Here is a 27,587-nt window from a genome sequence, read left to right as displayed (position 1 = left end):
TCGGGCACAGCCGCTTCCTATGTAGCTCATTTCCGCCATCATGTATCAGACACAGAGAGGAATGAGGTGGCCCAGTTATGTTTACCTTGATGGGACTTGTTGGATGGGGTTAAGGATGAACTGGCTTGAGTTAAGACCCCAATGGGCCTGGGACACCTTCATAGATCTTATTATCCCTATTGACAATCATCTATATGAGCAAGAAGAAGAAAGAAGAGGGGTGTCACAACTGCACCCCCTCCCATTGGATTTCACACCAGCAGTTGAGCTAGGCAGATAGACTTGACCGGCTGGCAACTTGCCCCTGAAGAGAGACAGTACTGGATGAAGCCTTAAGTGTTACTACTGTGGTAGGCCACGCCACACTATCTCCAATTGCCCCACAAGGAACCCAGTCTGAAGGAATCTGGAAAATGAGCCAGCCCAGGGTTGGTGAAGGGCGCTAGCTTGGGTGTTCTGACAGAAGGTCCCTCTGAAACCCAAACTGAGGTTCTGATGGGCTCCTGTCTACCAACACCACACTTACAAGTATCAGTTGAGATATGAATCCCGGGGCATCCCCAGGCACTCCTTTCACAGCAGGCCCTTATTGACTCAGTCACAGCAATTTTATCAATGCAGAGACAGCCCAGGCAGCACAGATTCCCCTACTGCCCAAGCCTGCTCCAGATCTGGTAGAGACAATTAACTGGTCCCTCTTATTCTTCGAGCCAGTGCCCATGGAAACTGTTCCTCTTGAAATTATAATCCAAGGGCATTGAGAGACCGTAGCATTAAGTGACATTCATTCCCTTTGATCTTGGGCACCTTGTGGCTCGCCCTCCACAACCCCCTTATCTGCTGGCATGAACTGAAAGTTGAATGTCCCTCAGAATTCTGCCAGCAGCACTGCTTGACACCAGGAAATGGGCAGAGTACTGTTCCCCAGTGGTTGCACACCAGGATAGCTGGTCCAACAGAGCCGTCTGCTGAGTTCATTCCTCAACTTCCTTCCAAATAGAGTGACTACAAAGATGTCTTTGAAAAAAAGAAGCGGACACCTTGCCTCCACACAAGGACTATAGTTACCCAGTCAAGCTACAACTGGGGCAAACATTTCATTGGGGCATATATACTCCATGTCAGAGATCGAACTAGCTGTGCTATGCACCTATCTCTAAAACCACCAGAACCAAGGGCTTTATTCATAAATCATTTCATCTGCCAGGGCCCCAGCCCTCTTTGTTTAAAAAAAGGATGGACACCTCTGACTATGTGGAACTATCAGATCCTAAATCAAGTCACCGTTGGAAACGGATATACGTTACCCTTATCCCCAAGTTAATGGATTGCCTAAGTGCTGCCTGGGTACACGCTAAGCTAGACCTCTGGGGACATACAACCTTGTACATGTTAAAGTTGGGGATGAATGGAAAATTGCCTTTTAAACACATTACAGTCACTCTGAATATCTTGTGAAACCCTTTAGTTTGTGAAATGCACCTGTGACATTCCAGCATTTTATTAATGATGTACTTACTCCAGGACATTCTGGACCAGTATATGGTAGCATACTGGATGACATACATTTTTTTTTTGCATAATGCCAAACATCACACCATGCAGGTCTGTTTCATCCTGGAGGGGCTACATCAACATGCCCTCTATGCTAAGCTAGAAATATGTGCCTTTGATCCTAGGGTTCATCCTACCTCCTGCTGATATCAAAATGAATCTGTGCAAGGAAAAAGCAGCCCTCAAGTGAGCGGCACTCAAGTGAGCAGTCCACCATAGATGAACACAATTTGTTGGGGAAGAGCCAACACGGCTTTTGTAAATGGAAATCATCCCTCACCAATCTATTAGAATTCTTTGAGGGGATCAACAAACATGTGGACAAGGTGATCCAGTGGATAAAGTGTATCTGAACTTTCAAAAAGCCTTTGACAAGCACTCAGGGGACTTGGGATCAATTCCCTGCTCTGACACAGACTCCAGTGTGATCGTGGACATGCCATATAGTATCGTGATTCCTCAGTTGCCCATCTGTAAATTAGGGATGGCAGGACTTTCCTATCTGATTAATGGATTCATCCTTACAACAGCCAAAGATTGTGAAGTGCTCAGTTATTAAAGCATGCGGGGGCATAATGTCCAATAGATAGAATATATTTTACTATAACTGCACTATAATTTTAAAACCAGGGGCAGCAGAATTGGGATAGCGGGGAGGCTAGCACCTCCACAATAGAAATACTGTGGGAGCTCTGCCCCCACGAAAACTTGCACATACCAAGGGGATGGAGGGGGAACATAAGCTGATCTCAGAGGGGCTTGAGCAGGTGATGCAGGGCCTGGGATTGGGCCAGGGAGCAGGATCTGGAGGGGCTGGAACGGGCTAGCAAGCAGGTAGGAACCTCCGAGACCCTCCTTCCCAGCCTGGAGCCGGCTGCTTCCTCCCCGCACCAAGTCTCAGTACTTCCCCTTATTCCTCCTCCTATCCCTCCACCCCCTCCCCTTTGCAGGGAGCTGATGTGTCCCCCAGCCCCATTTAAAAAGGTGGATTTTTTTAATTTGTCAAAAACCTTATTCTCTCTCTTTTTAGGTATGGCTTGGCTATTGCCAGCATTGTGATTTGAATCTTTGATTAAAGGGTGCGAGCACTTCCAGTGGGCACCAAAATGTTGATGGAACCAGGAGGATGACGGGTGTATCCCCCTCCACCCAAGATGGCACTGCAGAATCCATTGGCCAATGGCAGCCCTCTTCTGGTACACAGACTGCTCTTGGTCGGGAGCAGTGTCTCTGTGAGATATTGGGGTTGTCTGGTGCGTGGTAGGACCCCGGCCATACTGGAGAGAAGAGAATTATTATTAATTATTGGTATTACCATAGCGCGCAGAAGCCACCATTGTGGATAGGGACCCCACAATGCTAGGCGCTGTACAAATACAGAACAAAAATATGGTCTCTGCCCCAAAGAGCTTACCATCTAAGTATGAGGCAAGAGACAACAGATGGAAACAGATACACAGACAGGGAAGACAAGGAAACAGTGAGACCATATTGGTCAGCAGGCTTGTCAGTGGTCCCAGCACAACAGCAGCCTAGCCACTGATCAGTTTTCTGTAGGCATCACAACTCAGAAGAGTTTTAAGGATGGATTTGAAGAATCTGTTGTTTCTCCTCACTGGCAACTGCCCTTTGCAATGTCAGTGAGTTGGTTTCTTTTGCTGGTATACCTACAGATGTTTCTGTCTCATTTCCATTAAAGAAGATGCCATATAAAATGATATAGCTTTTCAACAGGGTGTCTGTTCTCTCTCATTAAAGCACTGCATTTCATTATTTTACACTGCAACTCTCCCTCAAAAAAGAGAAAATCCTACAATAAAATGTGTTGCAAAAAAAAAAAAAATCTGTCAGCACATCAAGTCCCTAGGCTTGACACCTCAGATACTGTCATGGAGGAAATCAGTGGTTTGATATTGTAATGTTCTGGCAAGAGCATACTTGTACCACTGTCCTCTACTGGATAGAATAAGAGTTGTTTAACGGTATGGTATATGTTCTTTACTATTAAAGTTCTCCTTTAGTTCAGATGCTAGGGGTCTGTGCTTCTGAACAGCACTGATTGAAAGCTAAGTCACATCCACCTGACAACTACGTGATATGCAGGGTTTCATTACACCGTAGGCTTTCAGAAATCTGTTTTACCACCAACACACACAAAAAAAATTCATGTCTAACTGGCCACGTTCATGCTTTTTCCTGAATCAGAGCCAACTCAATTTGAAGTCAAACAGTGTAAGGTGCATAAGCAGCCATGGCCTCTACTTCCTAAGCAAATGGCTTTCTATATGGTCCTTCCCTCCCTGTCCTTTGGACTGGATCTGTCCTTCAGCCAGGGAAGAATTTAATCTTCAAATCATTACCTCTTTTTAAGACATCCATTGACTACCACAGGAAGGACCTACCTCCATGGAGGACTGTGCACTGGTCCAGGTGCCATAAGGAATGAGTGTTGTGGCTGTTAATGAGTTATTAACATTTGCGATTTCTCCTGAAGATTCATAATTAGCCTACGTAAAAGAAGATTCCAGAAGGCCAAGGAGCCTCCAGTCTAGTGTCGAACTCCTTACCCACCCATCATCAAATTCCACTATTTCAGAGACAGGTTGGGGAGCAGCTAGCATGCTGTAGGCCTTGCTGCCCTCAGAGTGCTGCCCACTTTACCCATCCTTTCAGCCCTTGTCGAGCACTCTGCACTAATAGATTACAAAACTACAGCGAGTGCCTCTGCAGTCGTCAAGGCCGTGAGTGAAATAGATGTCGCAGGAGAGAAAGCAGAAGAAAAAGTTGCAGTGTGTTTGGCTAAAGCATTACTGTGCACTGCTGAGAAAACAATTTCATTCCCCATAATTTTCCTGTTGGGACACTGTTATGTTCATTTTGAAGGTCCTTGGCGAGACTCTCAGCTGATGAAAATCAATGTCATTCCAAGCCTTCGATGGAACTACACCGATTTATACCAGCTAAGGGTCTGGCTCAGAGAACAGAGTGGATAATGAGCTTTGCTGCCTATGAGCTCGGAGCTATCTTGCATATTTGCAAGGCAGTGCACCCTCAGTCTCCTTTGGGTAATTTACCAGACATTCAATTTGTACAAAAGCAAGTGTGCCTTTTATTCCCCAATCATCCACATTTCTCTAATGCTCTCTTCTCTCCCTCTCTTCTATTGGTGGCTGTGCTGGGTAGCTTTTCTCTCCAAAGGCAAGGCAGGACTGAGCGGGCCCAGAATGCAGTTTCTAGAACTGCTCCAGTGCTCTCCTTGCAAGGTCTGTTCTTGCACTGTCATTTAGGATTCAAATACTTCAGGGTTTTTTTTGTTGTTGATAATGATGTTGCTTTTGTATCATATCATCATCAGTTGTCTTTATTAGTACTAAAAAGCCCTTAAGTTCTCACTCTGCATATCTCTTCAGCAATAACATATTTATATTTTAATTTAATGCCTTATAGTAAAAGCTGTTGAATCATACACAGACTAGTCGAAGATCAATTCTGGGACTTGATCCAGAAACCAGACTGGGTACAGATATTTAAAGATATAAATTAGACACCCAACACAAAGCAGTGGATCCCCTGTTTATTATATAAATACAAATTAGTGAATTAGGGGATTTTTAATTTCATTGGTCCAGGTATATAAACCAAAGGGGGAAAGTAACTTTATATTAGGAGTCAATGAGACTACATGTCAGCACATGATTAACTTTAAGCATGTACTTAAGTTCCATTTAAGTCTATTCTTTTAGGTTACACCATATACTAGGCATAGTACATTACAAGCAATGAATATATCACTAGTACATAATACTTTGTTACTTCTTATTATTACTAAGAGAAAAAGGGCAGGCATCTGGGCTCCTCTCTATAGGACTGGTCCTATATCCCCGTGAAATCAATGGGAATTTTGCATAGGATCAAGCGCCATGTGGGCACATATCTCCCTTTGGCATGATTCAGGAAAGCACTTAAGCATATACTTAAGCCCCATTGAAGTCAACAGCAAAACTCCCATAGATTTCAATAGAGAATACAAGCCAAGCTCACTTGTTTTAACAGGATTTTTTTTAAAAAAGGCTGATATATGCATAAAAATATTTCAGTCTGACTTTTACCAGTGCTTTAAAATATAATTAGACCAATATGGGTACATGTTTCAAGTACCTTTTGTGGTGACTGTGGCTGTGCAATGCCCACTGGTATCCCTAAGAGTCACACAATTCAGACCTCCATGCACAGGACTTGGAAAATAGACCCCTATAGACTACTCTTAACCAAATAAGGCCTTGATTCTACAAACTTTCATGCACGTGCTTAATTATATTCATGAGATTATTTACATTGCTGCCAACAAAGCTACACAGACAAATGAAGCTAAGTGCACAGGTGTTTGCAGGATTGAGGCCTACGTTAAAAGCAAATGTGAGGAGAAGAATGTGTTACCTGTAGCAGTTGTTATTGTAGTTGTTGTAACTACCCAGGGCTGTCAAGCATCCCAAGCAGATGGCATAAGAGAAAAATATCTGCGTGCCAGCATCCACCCAGACCTGCAGGCAGAAACCACAGGTGTTATCAAAGGGAAAGAAGAAAGGAACAATCTTTGTTTGTGCTCTCAGTTCATTTTCTCACAGGCAACTACATGAGATAACAGTAAATATCTGGCAAACAGTGTCCAATATAAGTAAGAGGATACTCTGGCTTTGTGGAGCAGATCCTCACCTGTTGTAAATCATCAATGTTTCATTGAAGTCAAGGGAGGTGTGACAATTTACGTCAGTTGAGGATCTGTCCCCTGGCCTCCTCCCTATTGGATAGCTCGGTACTTTTTAAAAGAACATTTGAGATTAATTAAATGCATACTCACAATGCAAAATGCCATACACAGATTCAATTGAACCATGAGTCCACGAAAAAAGCAGGTAAAGTTTCATGATGTATAAGTTGTATTGAACCTGCAGCTAGAAACTTCAGTCATGGATCAGGACCCCACTGTGCTAAGCGCTACACAATCGCAGAACAAACAGACAGTCGCTGCCCCAAAGGGCTCACTGTCTAAGTAGCTTTAAATGGCTAGTTTGGCAACTCAGAAAAAATTGGAGCACTCTTGAACACAGGAAGCTATGCGATCCAGTGGATAGGGCTCAGAGATCTGGGTTTACTTCTGATTCTGTCACTGACTTGCTACGTAATCTTGACAAATCATATGATTTAGGCAACTCTATGCCTCAATTTCACCATTTGGGGATAATGATATTTGCTTGGGATTGATGGATGAATGAAAAGTTCTATATAAGAGATAAGTATTATTATTAATACATTTTAAAAATCATTTCTGTAAGAAGTGTGGCATATACAAAATATTTGAGAGATGTGATATCAAGATGTCAATGGCACAGATTAGAGAAAAGTCATTTGCCACTTAGTCCATCATGAATGATGTTACGTCCCAAATTCATGCAAGTCATTGCCATTTAATCACAAGACGACAACCTTAACTCTGACCCAAAGTGATGACTATTCTTTCACCAATAATCTCAAAATATAAACACAACACAAAATCTTTATTGAACCCCTCCAAATTATGTATTCATACATGCAGTCTTTGGCTGTATATGAACTTGTTTCGTTGCATATATACACATTGTTTAATACCTGATAAGAGTAATTCCTTTATTATGTGGGCAGAGCTAATTTATCATGTTCTGAAGTATCCATTTCCTTGCTTCTGAGTGCTTGGTTTTCATGAATGATATAAACAGGGGAGAATATTTAGCCTTAACTGATTTTTTTAATGATTTTTACTTTTTGTTTATGGAACTTTCATTCGTTCATTCATCTTTTTCTTTATGTCACTAACCCCCAAACTCCCCAGCAACAGCTATCCACTCCATGGGACAGAAGGCTCAGGCTCAACACATGCAATAATCAGACTCATCAGAAATGTGGATGTTGGATGCAATATACTTGCTTTGGGGATTTTCCCTTCATGTTTTTCTGTAAGGACACAGTACACAGACAATTCAACTTAAATTTATGTACATCTCTTGCTGAGCACAATCTTTTCACCTTGGGGACACTCTGAGTATTCCAAATAATAATTAGATGCAGGAACTGTTCATAGTCAAGGCCAGGAAGGATGACAAAAGAAAAATTGTTAGGACATGGAAATCAGCAAACACACTTAACATCACTGGATGGTGTTCCATCCAGAAGAAGGTACATGCAGAGGGTTAAAACTGCAGCACTGCCACAAGCTCCACGCGTGTGCAGCGTTGTTTAATCACTATCAATATGAGCTGGATTTGCTCTGGTGACCTACAAATGAAAGTCTATCTATACTGGGCCAGTTTCTTAGCACAGCACAATTCTGGAGGCCTTTACACTTTCCCTATTCTGGTTGTGCATACATGCTGAGCAGGCTGTCATAAATTATGCAGACTTCCAGTGGCCTCCAGGGGCCGAAACGGCAGCCACAGATCAATGGCATGTAGGGGAGTCCTGGTCACTTGTCAGCTGTGGTGGAGCACTGAGGCCTGTTATTCTGACTCCACCTCAGCAGGGGATCCTCCTGGGTCCAGCTGTAAGTCTACAATTTGCCAGCGGAGCTAAGCAACGGAACTGCGCCAGCAGATCTGGGCCCCCGTTTCCAAACCAGTGAAGTATACAGCACACTTGGGGGTAAGTGCTTCACATGACTTCTCTGAGGTCTTCTAATCACAACAATTGAAGTGTTCTGCAGAGCACGAATCTGACTAAAAACGAGAATATAATGCTGGCTGTAAGTCTGAGGCAAGAACAGAATCAAATTACACTGAAATATTTCAAGTACTGACCAAGCCAATCATAGTAACATAACCAGCGTTAGGCAAAAGCAAATTAAGCAATTGCTTATGGCCTTGAGCAGCTCAAGGGGGCCCCCTATTAATTATTAGTATGTGTTGGGGGGCAAAATATTCAGCATAGTAATCTAAGGCATGGAAATATATAAACATACAGGAGTCAGATTTATTTTACACGTGATTGAGGGAGGCTTTGGTTTCCGGAGTTGTTGGAAATTGGAAGTGTTTCTGTTTAGGAACGGCATTAGGGTCACATTTGATTTGCATCAATGGTTTAAATGGTTTCATTGCTGTCATGCTGAATAAGATACAGCTGATTACATCTCAGGTTTTACCACTTGGTACAGAAAAAACTGCACAGGGAAAGCCTTTTGACAGACAGGCTATTTAATGAGATTGGAAGCTCCCAGAAAGCTGAAAGTAACATAGGTCAACTGAAAAAGAATGACTTTCTTAAGTCTAAACAAAACCCAGGAAGCTGGATCAGTAGATGTAGAATCTGATCATTACCATTTCCTCCTGCTTTAGTTATTGCCCAGTATTGCTTAATAAATGGCCAAATGCAGGCTCAGTATTACACAACACTCAAGGCATATTAATTAACTCTTCCTAAGGGCAAATGTCAATACCACAGTGGCCTGACTGCTCCTGAGGATGACCAGCCCCAATGTGAAACAGGGACAGTTATGCACATAATATGAAGTCAGGACACAAAGCTGCTTGGGAGGTGGGGTAGGCAGAACATCCCTCTTGAGATAAGTGAGGGCTCTATGCTTGGTTAGAATACACAGCTTTGAGAGACATCATGCCACAGGTCAAGGTCTGGCCCTTAAGTTGTGGTGGGTTTCCTTTGTAACAGCTTCAACTCTGTTTTCTAAAATGGCACAATATAGACAGTGACAGCTAACACTGAGTCAACATAAAAATATTGGGGAGCACTTTAAATGGAGCATCCTGCATCAGCAAGACTCTGTGTACTCTGTGGAAAACTTGACCAAAATTCTACAGCAAGGCCCATTGGCTTTTGCAATCCTCCAGTGTAAGAGACTGCAAATTCTGTAGCAGCTCCATATAATTTTCTTAAAATGAGCTCTTATATTGACTGAAATATTAAATTGAATAACATAATCAATACAGTTTCCCTTAATTTATACAATTTGATACTGAATTCAATGTGAATTATGCTGTCCATAAATCTACTAAGTTCAATGTGCTGCAGAATAGGGCATTGAAAATGCATAACTGCATTGTAGAAGTTACCAGTGGGGAAATGGGAGGATTAGTAATATAGCCAAGGCTTTTGGCACCTAGGAATGCATGAGAGGTAGGCTGGAGATGTGGGCTAAGACTCAAACCAGCAGTATAAGAGTTAGCAATGTCACCATTAAAAATTGCCATAATTAGCTTTCAGAGCTAACAGCCTTTGAAATGATCGGGGACTCTCAGAGCTGGGTGTCAGGAAGGCAACACTACATCAGTTTACACTTGGTTCACATTTTAAGGTTATCTTTGCAACTGTAAGGTTAAAAATCTTAGTTATTTTAAATGAAAGTGATACAAGGGATGGATTCTGCTTCAGATTCTGCAATCATAAAAATCACAGAAAACACAAGGTCATGTTGAGAAGGCACTGATGAAGATTTTACAACAGTTAACGTGTAACTGGATACAGGTCTGTTATTAAAAAATCTATTCAATCGGTTTTAACAACTGGATAACAGATACCCTTACTTCATTCTTAAACCTAAGGAAACATGCTTTATTCTAAATATTGGTAATATCAGTACTTGGAAGAATGTACTGTAGCATCTACAGTAATGTGATACTGATTTATAATAGTATAAATAAATAAATGAGGACCCTAAAATGCTGTTAAATGCGGGAACAAATTCCAACAGCCTGCACTTTCTATCATTAACCATTCAACAACTGCATCACATGCCACAAACAGTAGCTGTAATTACAAAGTCAACATTTACCTACAGTTGCCATGTAATTGTAACCCAGTACTTTCCCTGTCACTGAGTAGGAAATGCTGCAGTGTCTCAGAGATCATGGTCTGAGAACTGGAAGTAAATACTAATTTGATGGCAAGAACTGGACATGCCTAACAAAGGCCTATGGCTTTCATTAGCTGTCCCCTAATCCATTCCAGTATTCCTGTTCATCTCTTCAATATTTCCCAAGCACACCTGGATTGTCCCTTCATTCCCATGTTACTTTTCTGAACCTCACAGAAACTTCCCCAAATCTCTCGGAAGCTTTTCATATTTTCTAAATATTTCTCAATTCGCTAAAGTAAAAATAGCCACCCCTTAACCTTAACCTTCTCTTTGTCAAGCTAAATAGATTGAGCTCCTTAGGTCTATTACTATGAGGCATGTTTTCTAATCCTTTAATCATTCTCACGGCTCTTTTCAGAATAGAGTCCTCCATCGTGTTCGTATGGCCTACATTCTTTGTTTCTAGATGTTTACATGTATAGCCAGCCATATCAAAATGCATATTGTTTGCTTGTGCCAACTCATCACTCCCCCAAGTTTTTGGAAACCTGGTGTCTCATCTGCAAGCTTTATCAGGGATGATTTTATGTTTTCTTCCAGGTCATTAATACAAATGTTAAATAGCATAGGGCCAAAAACCAATCCCTGGGGGGACCCCACTAAGAACACACCCTTTTGATGATTCCCCGTTTACAGTTACATTTTGAGACTGATTAGTTAGCCAGTTTTTAATCCATTTAATTTGTGCCATGTTAATTTTATATCATTCTAGTCTTTTCATCAAAACATGCAGTACCCAGTCAAATGTCTCACAGAAGTCTATTATACCAACACTATTACCTTTATCAACCAAACTTGTAATCTCATCAAAAAAACATATCAAGTTAGTTTGACAGGATCCATTTTCCACAAACCCACTCTGAATGACATGAATTATATTACCCTCCTTTAATTCTTGATTAATAAAGTCCCATATCAGCTTATCTCACCCAGGATCGATGTCAGACTGACAGGCCCATAATTACCCAGGTCATCCTGTTTACTCTTCTTAAATTTCGGCACAATTAACTCTAGTTATAACTCGAGGTGTTACCCCTAATTCGACTGCCCACCACACACACATCTTTAACTCAAGTTAAGTGGTTCTTTAAGAGTGAGATAGCTAGCCCACTAGAGTGTACGGAATGAGGGGCTGTTGAAGCTCCAGAGATGCTGATGCTCAAGATAGCAATGTAGTAGGGAAGCAACAGATCAAGTTACGACAACTCAGCAGCAGCTAATCCCATCACTCTGTGTAACTTTGGTGTTATTGTGAAGTACGGTCCCTTTCACTAGAGCTTGGCTAACTCAAGTGCAATAACTCAGTTGTACTAGCTTGGGCTAATTGTTGCCCTTGGATACAATTTCAGCTTCGGCCTCATGACCCTTTCTCCAGACTCCCCCACAACACAATTTAGGGTATGTCTAACACTGCAGTAAAAGACCCACAGAACAGTCACAGCTGGTCTGGGACAGCTGACTTAGGCTGGGGCTGCTGGGTTACAAATCGCAGTGTAGACATTCAGGCTTGAGCTGGATCTGGGCCCTGAGATCCCATAAGGATGGAGGCTCTCAGAGCCTCAGCTCCACCGGAGCTTGAATGTCTACACTACAATTTTTAGCCAGTTGAGTCAATTGACACGGGCTCTTAGACTTGGTGCTGCAGGTATTTTATTGCAGGGTAGATGCATTCGTAGAGCCATGAAGCTAGTCAGAAGAGCGTTTTAAGAATTTATGATTTCATCTTCCAAAGTGCCTAAAACCAAAACATCAATAAAATTGTGTGTATACCCTTAATTACATTAATTTCAAAAGATTTGTAGTTCTCGAGTCTACTTGATAGTAGAAAACAATATAACAGATAAAAGACAGCCAGCAGACCCACTGTCCTCCCAGGACCTTGGAAAGCAAGCTGATGAGCTCGTCTCCTCTTCAACTCCTTTGTACGTTAGGCCTGCTCCTTTCAGTGTTATTCTAACAACTTCTGAGCCTCAGATAGCCTGAACACCTTACAATTCTCTAACGACACAATCCTATATCTTACTGCACACAGGCCCTTTCAGTCTCTAAAGCATGCTAGAGCTCACGGTCCACAGAATGCACTGCTCTGTACTAAAATTCAGGTTTCTGTGGCAGAGCTAAGAACTGTACCTATATCTCCAGAGTCCTAGCATACTAATTTAATCACAAACCCTTTCTTCATCTCACTCAATCCCAGAGTTTACAGGCTTGTGTGCAGCAACCACAGTGAGAGTCTGCAGTGCTTTCAGGGGTTTTTTGCTGAAGAATGGGGTCTGGATATACATGTTAAATTTCCCAATATTAATGAACTACACACAGGTACCATAGTTAAAAGTCATCAAGATCATAATGACTGATGAACTAGCAGAACTGATGAACTAGCAGAATGGTTAGAGCTAGAGACAGGTTCAGATCACAACCTAAGATCTGAAACACCCCCAAATTTTGAAAACATATATAGGTACCTACATCTGAATTTCACAGCTGCCCCATATCTTTACAAGGGGACAAACCCAAAACTCAGAAATGACATCCTTAACCCTAATAGTTGGGAAGATTTGAATTTGGTTCCTGATTTGGATCTGAAATGATCAGATAAGGCCCACCTCTAGCCAGATCTATAGCTGGAAAAGTTAAAGCCTTATTGGTTTTGGTGAGACAATCTTCAAAACTACAAGTATCATGCACCTACAATTAACCAGCTGAGCCCTCTACGATAAATCTGAAAGTGTGATCTTCAGTTCTTGATTTATGCAGCTTTAATTGGCTGCCTGGAGTCAATCCAAATATCACTTTCTAACATACAGAACAAGTTTTACATGACACAGCTGTGGAGAAGGAAAGACGTCAATGCTGACTGAGAAGAGTTACAAGGGAATCTCTCAAAACTGGGTAATTGGGCAACAAAACAGCAGACAAAATTCAACAATGATAAATGGAAAATAATGCACATTGGAAAAAAATAATCCCAACTATACATACAAAATGATGGGGTCTAAATTAGCTGTTACCACTCAAGAAAGAGATCCTGCAGTCATCGTGGATAGTTCTCTGAAAACATCCACTCAATGTGCAGCAGAAGTCAAAAAAGCTAACAGAATGTTAAGAACCATTAGAAAAAGGATTGATTAGGCAAAAAATATCATGTTGCCACTATACAAATCAATGGTTCATCCATACCCTGAATACTGCATGTAGTTCTGGTTGCTCCATTTCAAAAAAGATATATTACAACGGGAAAAGACAAAGAGAATGGCAACAAAAATTATTAGGGTTATGGAATAACTTCCATACGAGGACAGATTAAAAAGACTGGGACTGTTCTTCTTAGAAAAGAGAAGTCTAAGGGGGAATATAATAGAGGTCTCCATAAAATCATGAATGGTGTAGAGAACGTGAATAGGGAAGTATTATTTATCCCTTCGTATAACTTAAGAACCAGAGGTCATCCAATGAAATTTAATAGACAGGAGGTTTAAAAGAAACATAAAGAAGTACTTCTTCACATGACACACAGTCAACCTGTGGAACTCATTGCAAGGAAATGTTGTGAAGGCCAAAAGTATAATTGGGTTCAAAAAGGAAATAGATAATTTCATGTAAAATAGGTCTATCAATGGTTATTAGCCAAGATGGTCAGGGACATAACCCCATACTCAGAGTGTCCCTAAACTTCTGGCAGCCAGAAGCTGGGAGTTGATGCCAGGGATGACTCGTTGAAAAAATTGCCCTGTTCTGTTCATTCCCTCTGAAGCATCTGGCACTGGCCACGATTGTAAGACAGGATACGGGGCTAGATGGACTATTGGTCTCACCCAGCATGGCCATTCTTATGTTTTCTTGTTCTTATTAGAACAGTAAGAAAGAAATTCTACACTAAACTAGCCCTAAGTAGAGCCACGGGCACTTAACGCATTCTACAGATGGGACAAGAACAACCCATGCATTAACTGGTGTTTGATCTTGTATTTGTCAGATAGCCATCCAGCAGCAATATTGCCCAAAGCAGAGGAGAGAGAGTGGCGAGAGAGCGTAGAACAATGCTTTATTCCCAAAGTGGGTTGACACACCCCTTGGCAACTTAATGCAGTGAATTCTTTTTTGTACAATATCACAAACGAGAATCATGGTCCTATTTTGACACAATTTGGTGTCAAAAACGTGGCTTGCTCATGTTTTAGAAACAAACCCTGGTTATTATAATGCACCCCATTTTTTGGATGGTCAACCTGAAACACACGGGGTCTGATCTGTAGAAGCACTGAGCACTAATAACTGCAAGTGAAATCAATGGGAGCTGGGCTTTGAATAAAGAAGTGCTATAAAAAGCTAAGTTCTATGAAAAATCAGGCCACAGGCATCCCAAAAAGGGGAGCCAAAATTAGTGGACACTTTTGACCTTAACCTCTCTCTCTGCCTCAGTTGCTCATCTCTGGTGATAATACCAACTATGTACCTCACAAAGATGCTGTGAATATAAAGGAATATTTATGATGCACTTTGATACTACAACAATAAGTGCCAGAGAAAAGCCCATGAAAAATAAATAATTCTGTCTTCAGAGCAGGGTTTGAATGGTCTGCAGTGAGTAAGACCAGGGACCACACATTGAACTATGTGGGTAAAACAAAATACTGGCCAGCTGCTCATTCAGTGAGCATGATTCAGCCTATGCACCAAATATGGCAGGGGTCCTATGGAAAAATCAGTATGTGAGCGCATAATTAAAGATTGTATGATAATGCACGGTCGTCAAATTAACATTGCACAGGTAACTTTAATTCTGGCATTTCCTAACTTTTGAGTGCTTGACTCTGGAACCTTAATGTACTTTTAATGTCATTTTTGTGTGTAACAATGTTGAGAATGAAAGTCTGTCATTTTACTTAGTCTATATATTTCTATAACCATCGCTGTCCCAAGTTTATTCATTTTAACATCTTTTGATGCAGTACGTCTGTTCATAGAAGCACTGGTGTTACTTCTCAGCACTTACCACTGCTTTACAAGAGATAGCACCGTGCAGTGCACATTGAGAAAGCTGCACAAATGATAAACAGAAAGCTGCAAATAGTTTAATATACAGGAAGTTACAGAAATCAGAATTTCCACTGAAAATATGCCAGTGTTTCTAACTGTGGATTCTTTCTTTAGATCAGAGTTATCATTACCTATTCAAATTACAGAATAATCATACTAGATCTGGGGAAAATGCTGCCTTTCTCCTCTTTTTCCAAGGTCCCTTTTTATCTTCCTCAGCTGTGCTATAAAAAGGCAAGTTTCTTTTTCTCTACTCCTCTTTTCAGCACTTGTGGGGACAGATTTTTATAGTCCACCTTCCCTGGAAATAGGGCTCCAACCCCATCTACTAAATGAAGGCAGGGTATCTTGGACCATGCTTCCCTCACAGTCTCTCTGCAGGGCAGATTCCTGATGGTCCCTGCAGCTGCTGAAAATCCTTTCTGCTCTCTGTTGGGGAGCTGCAGCCACACCCATTGCACATGATTTCTACATTTTCAGCCTATTCTGTGAATGTTGGCTGTCTTTTGAAGCCAAAAGTAAAACAAAAGGGCACAGAGTATATCCTTGGGCTTTCACAGCACTGCATACAGTAAGAACTATTATTCAATTAAAATGAAATCCTACCTTGACCATACAAAACACGTCAGTTGAGTTAGTAGAGTCTAATTGGCACTTCCACAAGCTTTTACATTTCTTACCTATAGCCATCCGGAACTCAAAAAGGTGTAATATTATTTCACACCTTTGACAAGAAAGAAAAATCAGAGAAATTAGTTTCAAACTAATTCCATTTCAGTTGAAATTTCAGATGGTTTCTAATTTTTCACATCAGAGCATGTGAAAATGCAAATGACATTTCCATTCCGAATTCATTTTTCAGAACATTTTGAGCAGCACTGTGAGTGGCCCATTGCCTGGCTTCTAAAAAATCTGGCTCCTGTCTATGGTATCCACAAAGTAGATTTAACACACCTCACACACTCCACTGGTTGAATGTTTGACACAACAAACCCAGGAAAAAAAGAACTGGTTGACCACTCATGTATCACCTCTCTCCGCTTGTGCACTAGACTACATGCAAAAACAGTCATCAGTCTTCTTTCATAGACATTGGTTTCCTGGTTTAATTTCCTAATTCTGGTAAATCTGGTGCTCAAATACAACGATGGGAGAGGCATAAGAGCCTGGACAGACTAGAATATGGTCTTTGGAAATTACATGGCAATACCGTGAATGTTGCTGATGAACTCCTCCCATCCCTGTCCCACCCTTCTTTCCCTGTGCAAAATTGTTTTTCATATATATGGTAACAGTAACTGGTTCATATGTCCATTGTGATTGTGTGGGGAACTGCCTCTCCCCTCCCCAAATCACCAGATGAGAACACCACCAAATACGATGCCAGTATTTTAGTCAGCCTGTCATTAAATAAGAAGGTGTGGGGCAAAAGGGAAAGATATGGTTGAATTTATACCAAACAAATGGGCAGAAACATCATCGGCATTAGGTTCAAAAGAGCAGCCAGTGTTTAGACAAGAAAGTATATGCTCTGTTGCACATAGAGAACAGCAGCAGGAGTGACTAGTGCAGCGCCAGGGTTTGCTTCCCAGCTTTAACCCAAGCAGGACTGCACTGCTATTAATGTAATCATTGTGAGGCACTGCACCCAGATATTCATCATAGGACTGGAGAGGAGCATAGTTCCCTCCTCATGTGGCTTCCATGTGATGTCACAATAGCACTTAGCATGCTCTGTCTGTGCTGTAAATGATGGTTAAGAGAAAGCAACAGCTTCAGCAAGTGCAATTTTGTACATATGCTGTTGCGGCTGTTCCACCTTCTGAACTTGTAAACGCTCCAGTATTTGCATGATATGTATGTACAAAACTCAACACATCCTTCAGTAAGGAGCCAAGACCAGCACCTCAATTATATGTAATAGAAGTTCTACAGTTGAAAGTATCTTCCACCCTATGAAATATAATTACTGATGTACTTACAAAACTCAACACATATTTGAAAGTTGTTTCTCAAATGTGTAAGAAGAATGTTTACATATTTTTTACCAAATGTACAGACTGCAAGGGTAATGAACTATTGATTTAATTACCTTACTTTGGCCTTTCCTTCTTATTAATACTGAGGGCATGTTTGATTTTTTTTTCATTGTAATGTTTGTTTTAGTTTACCTAAGTGTTCTATTAATTGCTAGATTGACCTTAATGAAAAGTTAACAACTTTTTGTGTGGAAATTTCTTATGTTTAAGCATACCCCAACACACCCCTGGAAACCTGTAGAGGATTTAAAATTAAAGGGCATTATAGCTGACCTCTGTTGGAGTGTGTGTGGGGGGAGAGATGGGGGAGAGTCTTGAAATGTTTTAATCCCCTCCTTCCTACTATTTTAAAATTTTGAAGATTTGTGAGCCCTTTCCCCTACATTAGATCAAAATCTCCAGACTCTCCTCTCCTCCAAGGTTTAGAAAAACTGCAATGGAGAAAGAGCAGAAAACACTTTCCTCTCCTCTGACTTGCACAGGAAAGGGGACTTTGTGGGTTCTCCCTTCTGCAAAGTTTTAGACATCAAAGTATCATTTTTCCATATCAGTGGAAACAGTTCAGACAAATAATGGGCCTAACTAATTTATTTTTTACTTCTTCGATGTTCAAACTAGTCTACCATATACAGCAGATGTAAGGAGCATTTCTAAGGCCCTGATTCAGCAAGGTATTTAAGCATGTTTCTAACTTTAGATATCCGAGTAATCTCATTGATTTCATGTGCTTAAAGTTACACACATGCGTAAGTAACTTTCAGAATCAGGGCCATAATGTGGAGATTTGAACGTCTTGAGTTTCTGCGCTGTGCAGGGAGAAGGATCTATAAAAATATTAGAACAGGGGAATTAAATTGCCAAAAGTGGTCCTTTTTCTTTCAGGTTTTCTCTCTTTGCAAAGTACAATTAGAAAGTTTAGAGATTTCCATTTGATACAAAGTAAAATCATCAGTATATTTCAAATTACATTAGAGCAGCATGATGATTTTCAGAGTAAGAGCTGACACAGGAGCAGTAATTTAACATCCATCAATTGTCTTTATTTTATACATTACTAGAACAGAGGCCAAATACGATACCTATTTTACTGCAAAACAAAATTGTCTATATTTTTAAGGTCCCTTTTTTTGTCTTACTTGATCTTTTCCATACTATAGAGATGACTGAGCTGTATATAACTATAAAAATGTAAGGCCCTGATCCTGCGTGTGTCCTATTGAAGTCAATGGAATTGCTCCCTCTCTGAACATTAAGCACAGCATGAATGTTTGCAGGATTGGAGCCTAAATATGTACCCAAAATACATATGAGAAAGAGGCACAATTTTTTGATCTTTAACAAAGGGAATGAAAACCCACTTCAAATGCAATACTTCAAAGCCATTAACAATGACTCCATAATAATGTACTTAGTCTTCGAATATGGAAGATCTCACAACCATTTTTAGTTAAACACAGAACTGGCGCTATACAACATAATGTTCCAAATGCTGAAAGTCATTTATTATCCATCTTCTTATCAGAGAACGAGTAATCTTTTTATAGTTTTCTTTTAACATAAATTATACATTATTCTGATGAGTCTTTGTATTATTTACATTTTAAGAGCGATTTTCCTTTAACTGAAAAGTATGAATAATAATAATAAAAAAAAGTCTACTGTCGTGGGTGTGAGGAAAAAAAGTTCAAGGTAAAGGAACAAAGCAGCCAAAGATTACTGCCTGAATGAAACTATATATTGCAAAAGGGGCTTGACAATTCTGCTGGAGCACAGCCAGTTTCAGGTCCCTGCACCTTGAAAGATTTACTTTTCATATTCCACTAACTCATGCAACATGGGGAGAGATTGGAAAGACCTGAGAAATTCTTTTCCATTGTAGAATTGTGTAAAATCTCAAGCTCTAGAATTATTAAGTCACTAGAGTCATGGAAGATGAAGGGGGCAAGAGGAGGAGAAAGAGAATCACACAGTCTTACCTCTGTGCTTTTATGGGAAAAAACCAATAAAACAAAAACAAGGGCCCAGAGAGCACAGAGAGAGCATTATGGAAGTGGAGAGACATACCTGGAGAGTCAGATCCAAGGCCCAAAATGCTGTCACAAGATGCTGGAACTTCTGATTAACAAAATAGTTAATGCGCACGTCTTTATGGCAATTTAGATTTTGGACATGGCTAATCCTGATCAGGTGGAAGCAAAGAGCCCACAAGCCTTTGGGTGTCACAGTTCCCTCAAAGGGCCAGGATGGAGGTGGGACCTCCTTCTCCAACCAGAGGAGTGGAGCTTAATTTGTAATGAAAGAGGTGCCGGGGCTAATGTAAATTTTTTACATTAATAACTAATGCAGCAAGCCCAGAGGTGTTGGGGCTATCAACTGCAAAGCCCAGAGGTACTGGGGCTATGAACTACTAAGCCTAGAGGTGCTGGGGCTGTGATTTGCCAAGCCCAGAGGTGCCGGGGCTGAGCCCTGACAAGTGCTGGCACAAGTTAAGCACTGGACCCAAAGTAGCAGGAAGTGTATGCTTCACCCATTCAAAAGGATGTGGCAGATTCTGCCCTGGCACATGCATCCCTCCATTCCTCACCACCTTCATCCAGCATTCTGTGTCAGTCAGAGACTGGCACTGGGTGTGGGAGCCTGCACACTACCCCAGTGCCCCTGTGCCCTCAGTCGGAAGAGAGCCCTGAATGGTTTTCCACAGATACAAGTCTCTTCTTTATAAGTCCTGGCATGCGTGTTTGGGGAAAACATGACGAACTTTCTGCACTTTTCAGTGTCTTTGGGAAACCCCTGAAGTCTCCTCCTCTCCTTTAATTAGAGCCAGTTTTGGTATATTCTACTCTATCCATTGGGGATGCAGCCAACACCTGCTGCTGCTATCACTGCCACTTAACAGGTAACATGTTTGACAAACTGGGAACTGAAGCTGAAAACCCAAGTGACCTTGCTGCTGTAACCCTGCAGAAAAACACCTGGTGCTCAGACTGTCTGAACACCTGCAGTTCAGAGGAAAGTCTGACAGAGGAGGCGAAGTTACTGTGATATTTTTGGGCTATGTTTCAAGGTTTATTTTCACACACATTCAGACATGCCCAAGTACACACATACTGTGGGTAGGGATTCCAGCTCATGTGCACCTACCTGAGCTAACTTTAGTCTAGCTGCAGTCCCGGGTACTGTACAAGCCCACCCAGAACCCTGACTATTCACTCAGGCAGCGAGCCTGTGTTGAAGCCCGTTCTGCCGCAGCTTCATGGCTCTGGTGCCAAAGATAGGTTAAAGCTAGCTCAGGTATGTCTACATGAGCTGCACGCCAACCCAGTGGTTGCTGGATCGCTAAAGTAACTCAGACACACCATTGTTACTCACTGCTCTTCTTTCATGCTTTTCTTTGCCAAATTATGTAATTAGTTTCCGACAGCCTTGTCTTTCCAAGGGTTGACCTCCACTAGACAAAAGCCCATCCTGGTGAGTTTGTTTGGCTTTTCCAAGTCTCACAGTTAGAACACAAGAAATCCTGGGGCACTGAAGAAAAACGTTCATACTCTCACTCAGCCCAACAGGCCCAAGAAAATTAACAAGTGCACCAGCAACAAAAGCCTGTAATGCTCAATTTAAGGTAACAAGCAGAAATGTGGATTTTTCTGTCTTTTTAAAAATTTCCTCTTATTACCTTTATATCTTTTATCATCACCTTTATAGCCTGAGGTTTTGTCTACATTTTCATCATCACAATGGAAGGGAGATGGATAAAATATAAAATAATCATTAGTCCGTAGTCAAGCAGATCTGATTCCAATTCAAGCAATTTTGGTGGGTATTTCATGGAGAATATTTGTCCAAATCGCAAAGCTACCCACACAGGTTGGTGAAAAATGCATAATTAACAAGGAACTAATCTCAAGGAACTAACAAGCATCTTCTAAAGGGACATCCAGGATCAGAAGTGGAGGGGTGTTCCAGGGCCAGACTGAAGCGTATTGGAATCTCTGGACTCCACCAATACCACCACAGTGTGTGTTGGATGTTTGTAAAAACACTTCCTGCACTAGCTCACATTTCAACCAACAGTCTCACTCTTTCAAGAGCAGAGTCCTGGTGCTCATGATCAGAGAAAAAGTGGAGGTAAGAAGAAAGTAAAACTGGCCACATTTTCAAGCTGAGTTTCAGGTATTTTGCGATTCAATTTGCACAGGTCTCATAAAAATGCAGCCCTAGGAGGCAGGAACCTTGCACACCCCCCACTGACATCAAAATCCTATTTGCAGGTCTGAAAATGAAAACTAAACCAGTTTTTCTTTCTTCTTCATTCTTCTTATTTGTACTGGACATCTCCACTGAAATCAATTGAAATTCTACCTTCAGTTACGCCCAAGCAACCCACTGAAATAATTTGAAATTCTGTCCTCAGCTGCACCTATGCAACAGCACCGAATTAAAATTCATTTACTGAAAGCACTGTTCTCTCAAAAATTACTGTTTAAAAGTAAGGCCTTATTTCTCAACAGAAGCACTTCCTATGCATATTCTGAGTAATTTCTGCTTCCTTTCCTGAGAACGTATGTTTGTTGAGTATTCCTACTGAGCAAACACAGCTACAGGAGAGCAAGCTTTATCCTTTTCAGGTTCGTGCCTCATTAACACAGTTGTTGCAATTGCAGTATGTTGATCAGATATGAGCTAGAAAGAGCAAAGACTGACTTTCAGATTCCAGGATGAGATTTCAAGGTGGCAGCTAGGGAAAAAAATCTTTCTACTAGTAAACTAACTAGGTTTTATTTGGAAGTCATTGGAAGACAAAAATGACCCAATGATGCAATTTTTCATATCACTTTTCAGAACACGATGACACTTTAATTAAAGGCTCCTGTCAAAACTTTAGGAACTTACACATACTTTATAATAAAACACCAGTGCATCGACATGCACAAATAACTGCCCAGCCCAAAAAACTAAACTAAACCAAAAAAATTCTTCTGCTTCAATCCCTATTGAACAGACCAGTTTAAAGAAAGCCTGGGAACCAGCCTTGCAATGTGCTCTGAGGTAATCAAATCAAGGTTCTTTTGGGTGCATGGAAGTAGGAAGAATGTAAATCAAGGGCCATTCACTGAAACTGCCCTGCCACCAGCCACTTCCCCCTCTCCTTTGGAGGGCTATCAGCTCAAACACTTCAGCACCATGCAAGAGAGATTAGCCAGGACCCAAATGACGTCAAAGGTGAAAAGTAACTCTTTAGGCTTCCTTCACCCAGAAGCTGGTGATGGAATTAAAATTGGGCCCTCAGGAACGACCGTGTTGAATCAATGGCATTGTGAAGGTGTAGCTCAGGGCAAAGTTTGGCTCATCAGATTAAAACAGACTAATGAAATGATCAGATCCAAATGCTCTTGCACCAACCAGGTTTCCAAACATAAATAAACTCATTTTATCCCCCCACCAAAACAATCCAAGGCTTTTTAAAAAATATATTGTCATGTGACTCTTAACTTGCCAGGAGAAATCATGACATTGGAAACAGAACAAGACAAAATATGAACTGTGTATTGTGGATTCACGGCAGGAAAAGTGCTGAGTTTTGGATACAGGACTTAGTTTACTTCCTAAGTTTACTACCCAGAGATTTTTAACAACACAGCTTCTGTAAGCAGAGCCTTCATTAGAAAGCAAAACAGAACTTAAATGGCCAGGCATAAAATGGCTGAATTAAGCTTTCTTTTTCCCCACTTTAATGGGAGTGATTCTCAAAAGATTAAAAGTAGGTTAGGAGAATAATAAAACAGCTATGTTTCCAGTGTCTACCTGACAACAGCTTTTGTAGAAGTGAATAATTACATGAAAATCACTTCCTTTCCACCTCTCTTTGGGATTTCTGTGGGTTGCTAGGCAGTCACTCTCCTACCTTCTGCTAATGTTACTTGCAGACGCTGATGAATACAATATATTCATTATGAGAAAGGGGAACTGAGGGGTAGAAAGACCTAAATACTCAAGGTTTTGTTTATTCATTGCTGCCTTCAGAGGCCAACACTATAGTTCAGATTACTTTACACATATTTAAATGCTAATTTGCCCAGGCATGATTGGTGGCAAAGTACCTCCCCTTAAATGGAGCAGAATTTTTTTTGGTACAGAAGTCATAGTGGTTGTATGTTTTTGTGGTGCCAACCAATGTTGAAAGTCAGCTGTTGGAGCTCAGAACACCAAAGTTCCTTCTGGAACTAACAGGAAGGACGCTTTCATTTACTACGACTGCCTCTCACGACCAAGGCCCTGGGGCACCTGAGAAATTACCACCCATCATGAAATGTATCAAGATTTCTAATTGAATTACCCAGGTCTAGGGTGACCAGATGTCCCGATTTTATAGGAACAGTCTTGATATTTGGGGCTTCAGCTTATTCAGGCCCCTACTGCCGCTCCCACCCCGTTCCAATTCTTTTATACTTGCTACCTGGTCACCCTATCCAGGTCAAGTCTCAGTGGACCTTGGCATAATTCCAAAGCTGCTCCCATCAAAATGTTGTCATACTCATCAGCCTGTAAAAATAGGGTTCACAAGGGTTTATGGGGCAGCTTCATTAAAAATATATATAATATAAATCACCCTTCTTGTTGTGATACTCTTTGGGATCAATAGGGCTGCTGAGATTTCATTTTTGGACAGTTAGTGTGGCTGTAGAAGGGGTTGTAAACCAAGAGTGCAGACTCTGCAGACTTTGAAAGGCAGGGCTGTGGTCTCCAAGCCCTGATTGCAGGCTTCAGTGCTTGAAGTTCATTTGATTTGATTATAGACTTGATTATGGCAATTCCCCAGTTCTAGTTACCCCAGCAGGACACAACAGGAGCCGGCAGAAAGGCTCTAGACTTTGAATTCTGTGGTCAGATCAAGCAGACCCTGAGCACAAGATTCAAAATCTGCAGAACTGGTATCTCCACTTAAATGATCCTCCAATAATCTGAAGGTTTAGGACATCCCCCAGCAGGGGTGCTAGAACAATTTATATGGTGGGGGTGCTGAGAGCCATTGAACCATACTGTAATTCCTGTGTATAATGGAAACCTCTTCAAGTCATGGGTGCAGCAACCCCCGCATCCCTAGTTCAGCATCTATGTCCCCCAGGCCTGCAGATAACTCATCTGTTAAACCAGGTGCAAGTGTTTTGCAACAGGTCATGCTGCTGCTAGTTTCTTATTCTCTCCCTAACCTATGTAATCATCTTGTGCTGCTAGTCCCACACACGACACCCCCTACACAACTCTCCAGTTATACAACAACACAACTTCTCCTGCAGAATTCATCATGACTAAAAAATCTCCCTTCATTTGCGTAATGTCTTAAAATTAGTGATGGGTGGACTGGCTAGTTAAGTAACGTTATCCTGGATGAACTTTCACCCATACTTCTAAGCATACAAAATTCAAACAAACATTTTTAGTGATGCAGGGAAGTTCATTTATCTGCCCCAAGTCTCCCTTCCACTACAGAGAAGTTGAAAAGGCCACAGGCTAGGCATCCATCCCAAGTTCTATTCACCAACTTCTCACGTGGAACCCAGCACTTCTGAAGCCTCTTTGCTGGGCCAATGCAAACATCACAGCACATGGAGCACTGTATAATTAGAGCACCATCTGCGTAGTCAATACCAATTCAGTACCAGCAGGATTAATACAGAACAACCATATGTGCTGGACCCTTCTGTTTCTGACAGGGGAAACGCACACTGAGCTTTCTCCCTCCACCACCAATCTCTACTCTCAGGTGCCAAACACTATCTGGGTTATTCCATAGTTGTCCTCTCAGGCATTTCTTGCACCCTCCCCAAAACAGCTGGTTCTGACCAGTGTTGGACACAGAACACTGAAGTAGATGGGTCATTGGCCTGATGCAGAATGGCAGCCCCTTTATTCCTAAAATGACCTGGTGTTCTAGTGTATTCTTGTGGAATCCCCAGGGAGGGAGCCACGCTATAGTGGAAGGGTGTCACAAACTACCAGATGCTTATCCTAACAGAACCAAATTCTAGACCTTTAGCTGACCCATCCACCAAAACTTAAAATATCTACGAACTGACTCCATGACTATGTCAACACTTGGAGCTAGGGATATGATTCCAGCTTGTGGAGGAACACTTACGCTAGCTCTCAACCAGCTAGTTTCCTAAAACAGTAGTGTATCCAGGATAGTATGAGCCAGCAGTCAGTGGCAGCACGGGCTAGCCAAGCCAAGTACAAACCCATCTGAATCCCATGGGTACACTCTATGAAAGGCTGGCCCATGCTACCCCAGCTCCATTACTGTTTTAGCCTGCTCTCTTGCAGAATTAGCACAAGTATGTCCACACAAAATAGGAATCAAACTCCCAGCTTCAAGTGTGGACTTACCACAAGTCAGCACACTAGCATTTCAACTTCCTTGCCATTTTACATTTCCAAACAGCTCCCAGGGAAAACACCCTTCTCAGCAATGGTAAACTAATCTCAATACAAGGCTTCTTCGTCATACATAGTATTTATAGCCTATGGTCATATAAATGGCTGGAATGCCTGTGGAGGTAAGCTGACTCATATGCAGTGTGGATGCAGATTTTCCCAGGAAATATATATTTTTAAAATCAGGGTGGGCTCTGACCCTGCATTGTTTGATTTTGCTTTTTTTCTGGAGCATGAGCTCAATAGATGGGAGCCATGGCTGTTCCTATGGTCTCTGGGGGAATCTATAAGACACATGATTTACTCTTACAAAAACATTTATGCCCTTATGGCTGAATGAACTGAAAATGAGAGATTCACTGAGCGGCTGTAACAGAACTCAGAAAGGTATCATAGTGAAGTGAAAAAAAATCAGTTTCTTGTCATTTGAAAGAAACATTCTAGACTTCTAGTAAATTAGGAACGCTGTTAGAAATGAGCATCTTGATGAAAAGGGGATATGTCATTGATCCCAAACCCTTCTGCAGCATCTGACCTTTACTGAGAATCCGTTCCTTTCACTGCACCATCCTAAGCTATACAGAGTTCAGTTCAGATCACTAGAAACAATCTGATTCATTCCTCTGGGATAAGGATGAGACTACTTTCGCTCTACATTCATTTATGGCAAGTATTCAACTGATCTACTTTGACAGGCAACTGACCTCAGTGAGACTTTTTCTAGCTGCCTGAAGAAACCTTAAAAGAAATACTGTAGGCAAGACAAAGTCTTTATTCATTCAGTAATGGCTTTCCAATGGCTTTTCATTTTTTGCTTATTTTGTTGATTTGGGCTGGCAAAGATTAAGGGGACTGAAGGACTCATGCAACTGAAAATCAGCTGCATTGGAGGCTTTTCCACCAATCATCTCTAAAGCAGAGCTTTCCAACAGATAGCAATGGTGCCTGAGGTCAGCCCTTCTTTCACTTCCTCGGCCTGAGCACTTTGAGAAGGTGCACTGTATGGGCCCTGCTGCTGACAGCACGAGCTGATTAACAACTGTCCATCCAACAGCATTTTGAGACGAGCCAAGCTGCTGGATTTCTCTTCTAGAGCACCTACCCCGCCTGCCTGTGATGTTGATGCACCTCTGTTGAAGTGTGCCCCCGTGGCATCAAGCACTGGAATTTTTGCCTTGTATGATCGTATGATGTAACACATCAGCCATATGGTGTTGGCAGATATTGAATCCTCTTGGCTCTGTACATGATGTGAAAAAACACCAAAGATTGCAGCTGACATTCCTCTTCCTCCTCTCCATTTGAGATATGTCTTCAGTGCCCTTCAGGTGTTGCCTTTATGCCATCTTTAACTTTTGGATTCTTGATGTTTAGGCAGAGCGAGGGTAATGCAATTTCCCGTGAACAAGAGACGGAGGCATTCATTTTAGAAAGAAATGCAGGAGCCATTTTTAAAGCAGATTTATTGTGTAAGATTCCTCCTCTATAGACAAGTCCCCTAGCTCCCATGTTCTTCTTGTGGAGTATATCAGAGGATGGCTGGCCCTTTAGTAGGGGTCAGGTCCAGCCTCACTGATTAGCCACCTCCAAGCTGAGACTGATTAAATTATTACAAAAAAAAGCAA

General features: G+C 41.5%; 1 protein-coding gene across 1 annotated transcript in view; it reads right to left on the bottom strand.

Annotated features, from left to right (window-relative positions):
- LOC137166403 (sodium- and chloride-dependent GABA transporter 3) overlaps positions 1-27,587 on the bottom strand; it is a 153,612-nt gene that overhangs the window by 36,125 nt on the left and 89,900 nt on the right. The window contains exon 8 of the mRNA XM_067568108.1: positions 5,992-6,095. Coding sequence (XP_067424209.1) covers positions 5,992-6,095 — 104 coding nt within the window. The remainder of the gene's footprint in view (positions 1-5,991; positions 6,096-27,587) is intronic.

Source organism: Emydura macquarii, unplaced genomic scaffold, assembly GCF_026122565.2.
Source record: "Emydura macquarii macquarii isolate MOO-44397 ecotype Brisbane River unplaced genomic scaffold, CSIRO-AGI_Emac_v2 contig_2846, whole genome shotgun sequence".
Classification (NCBI taxonomy): Eukaryota; Metazoa; Chordata; order Testudines; family Chelidae; genus Emydura; species Emydura macquarii.
Note: the sequence above shows the minus strand (reverse complement) of the source record. Positions and strands in the feature narration are given on the sequence as shown.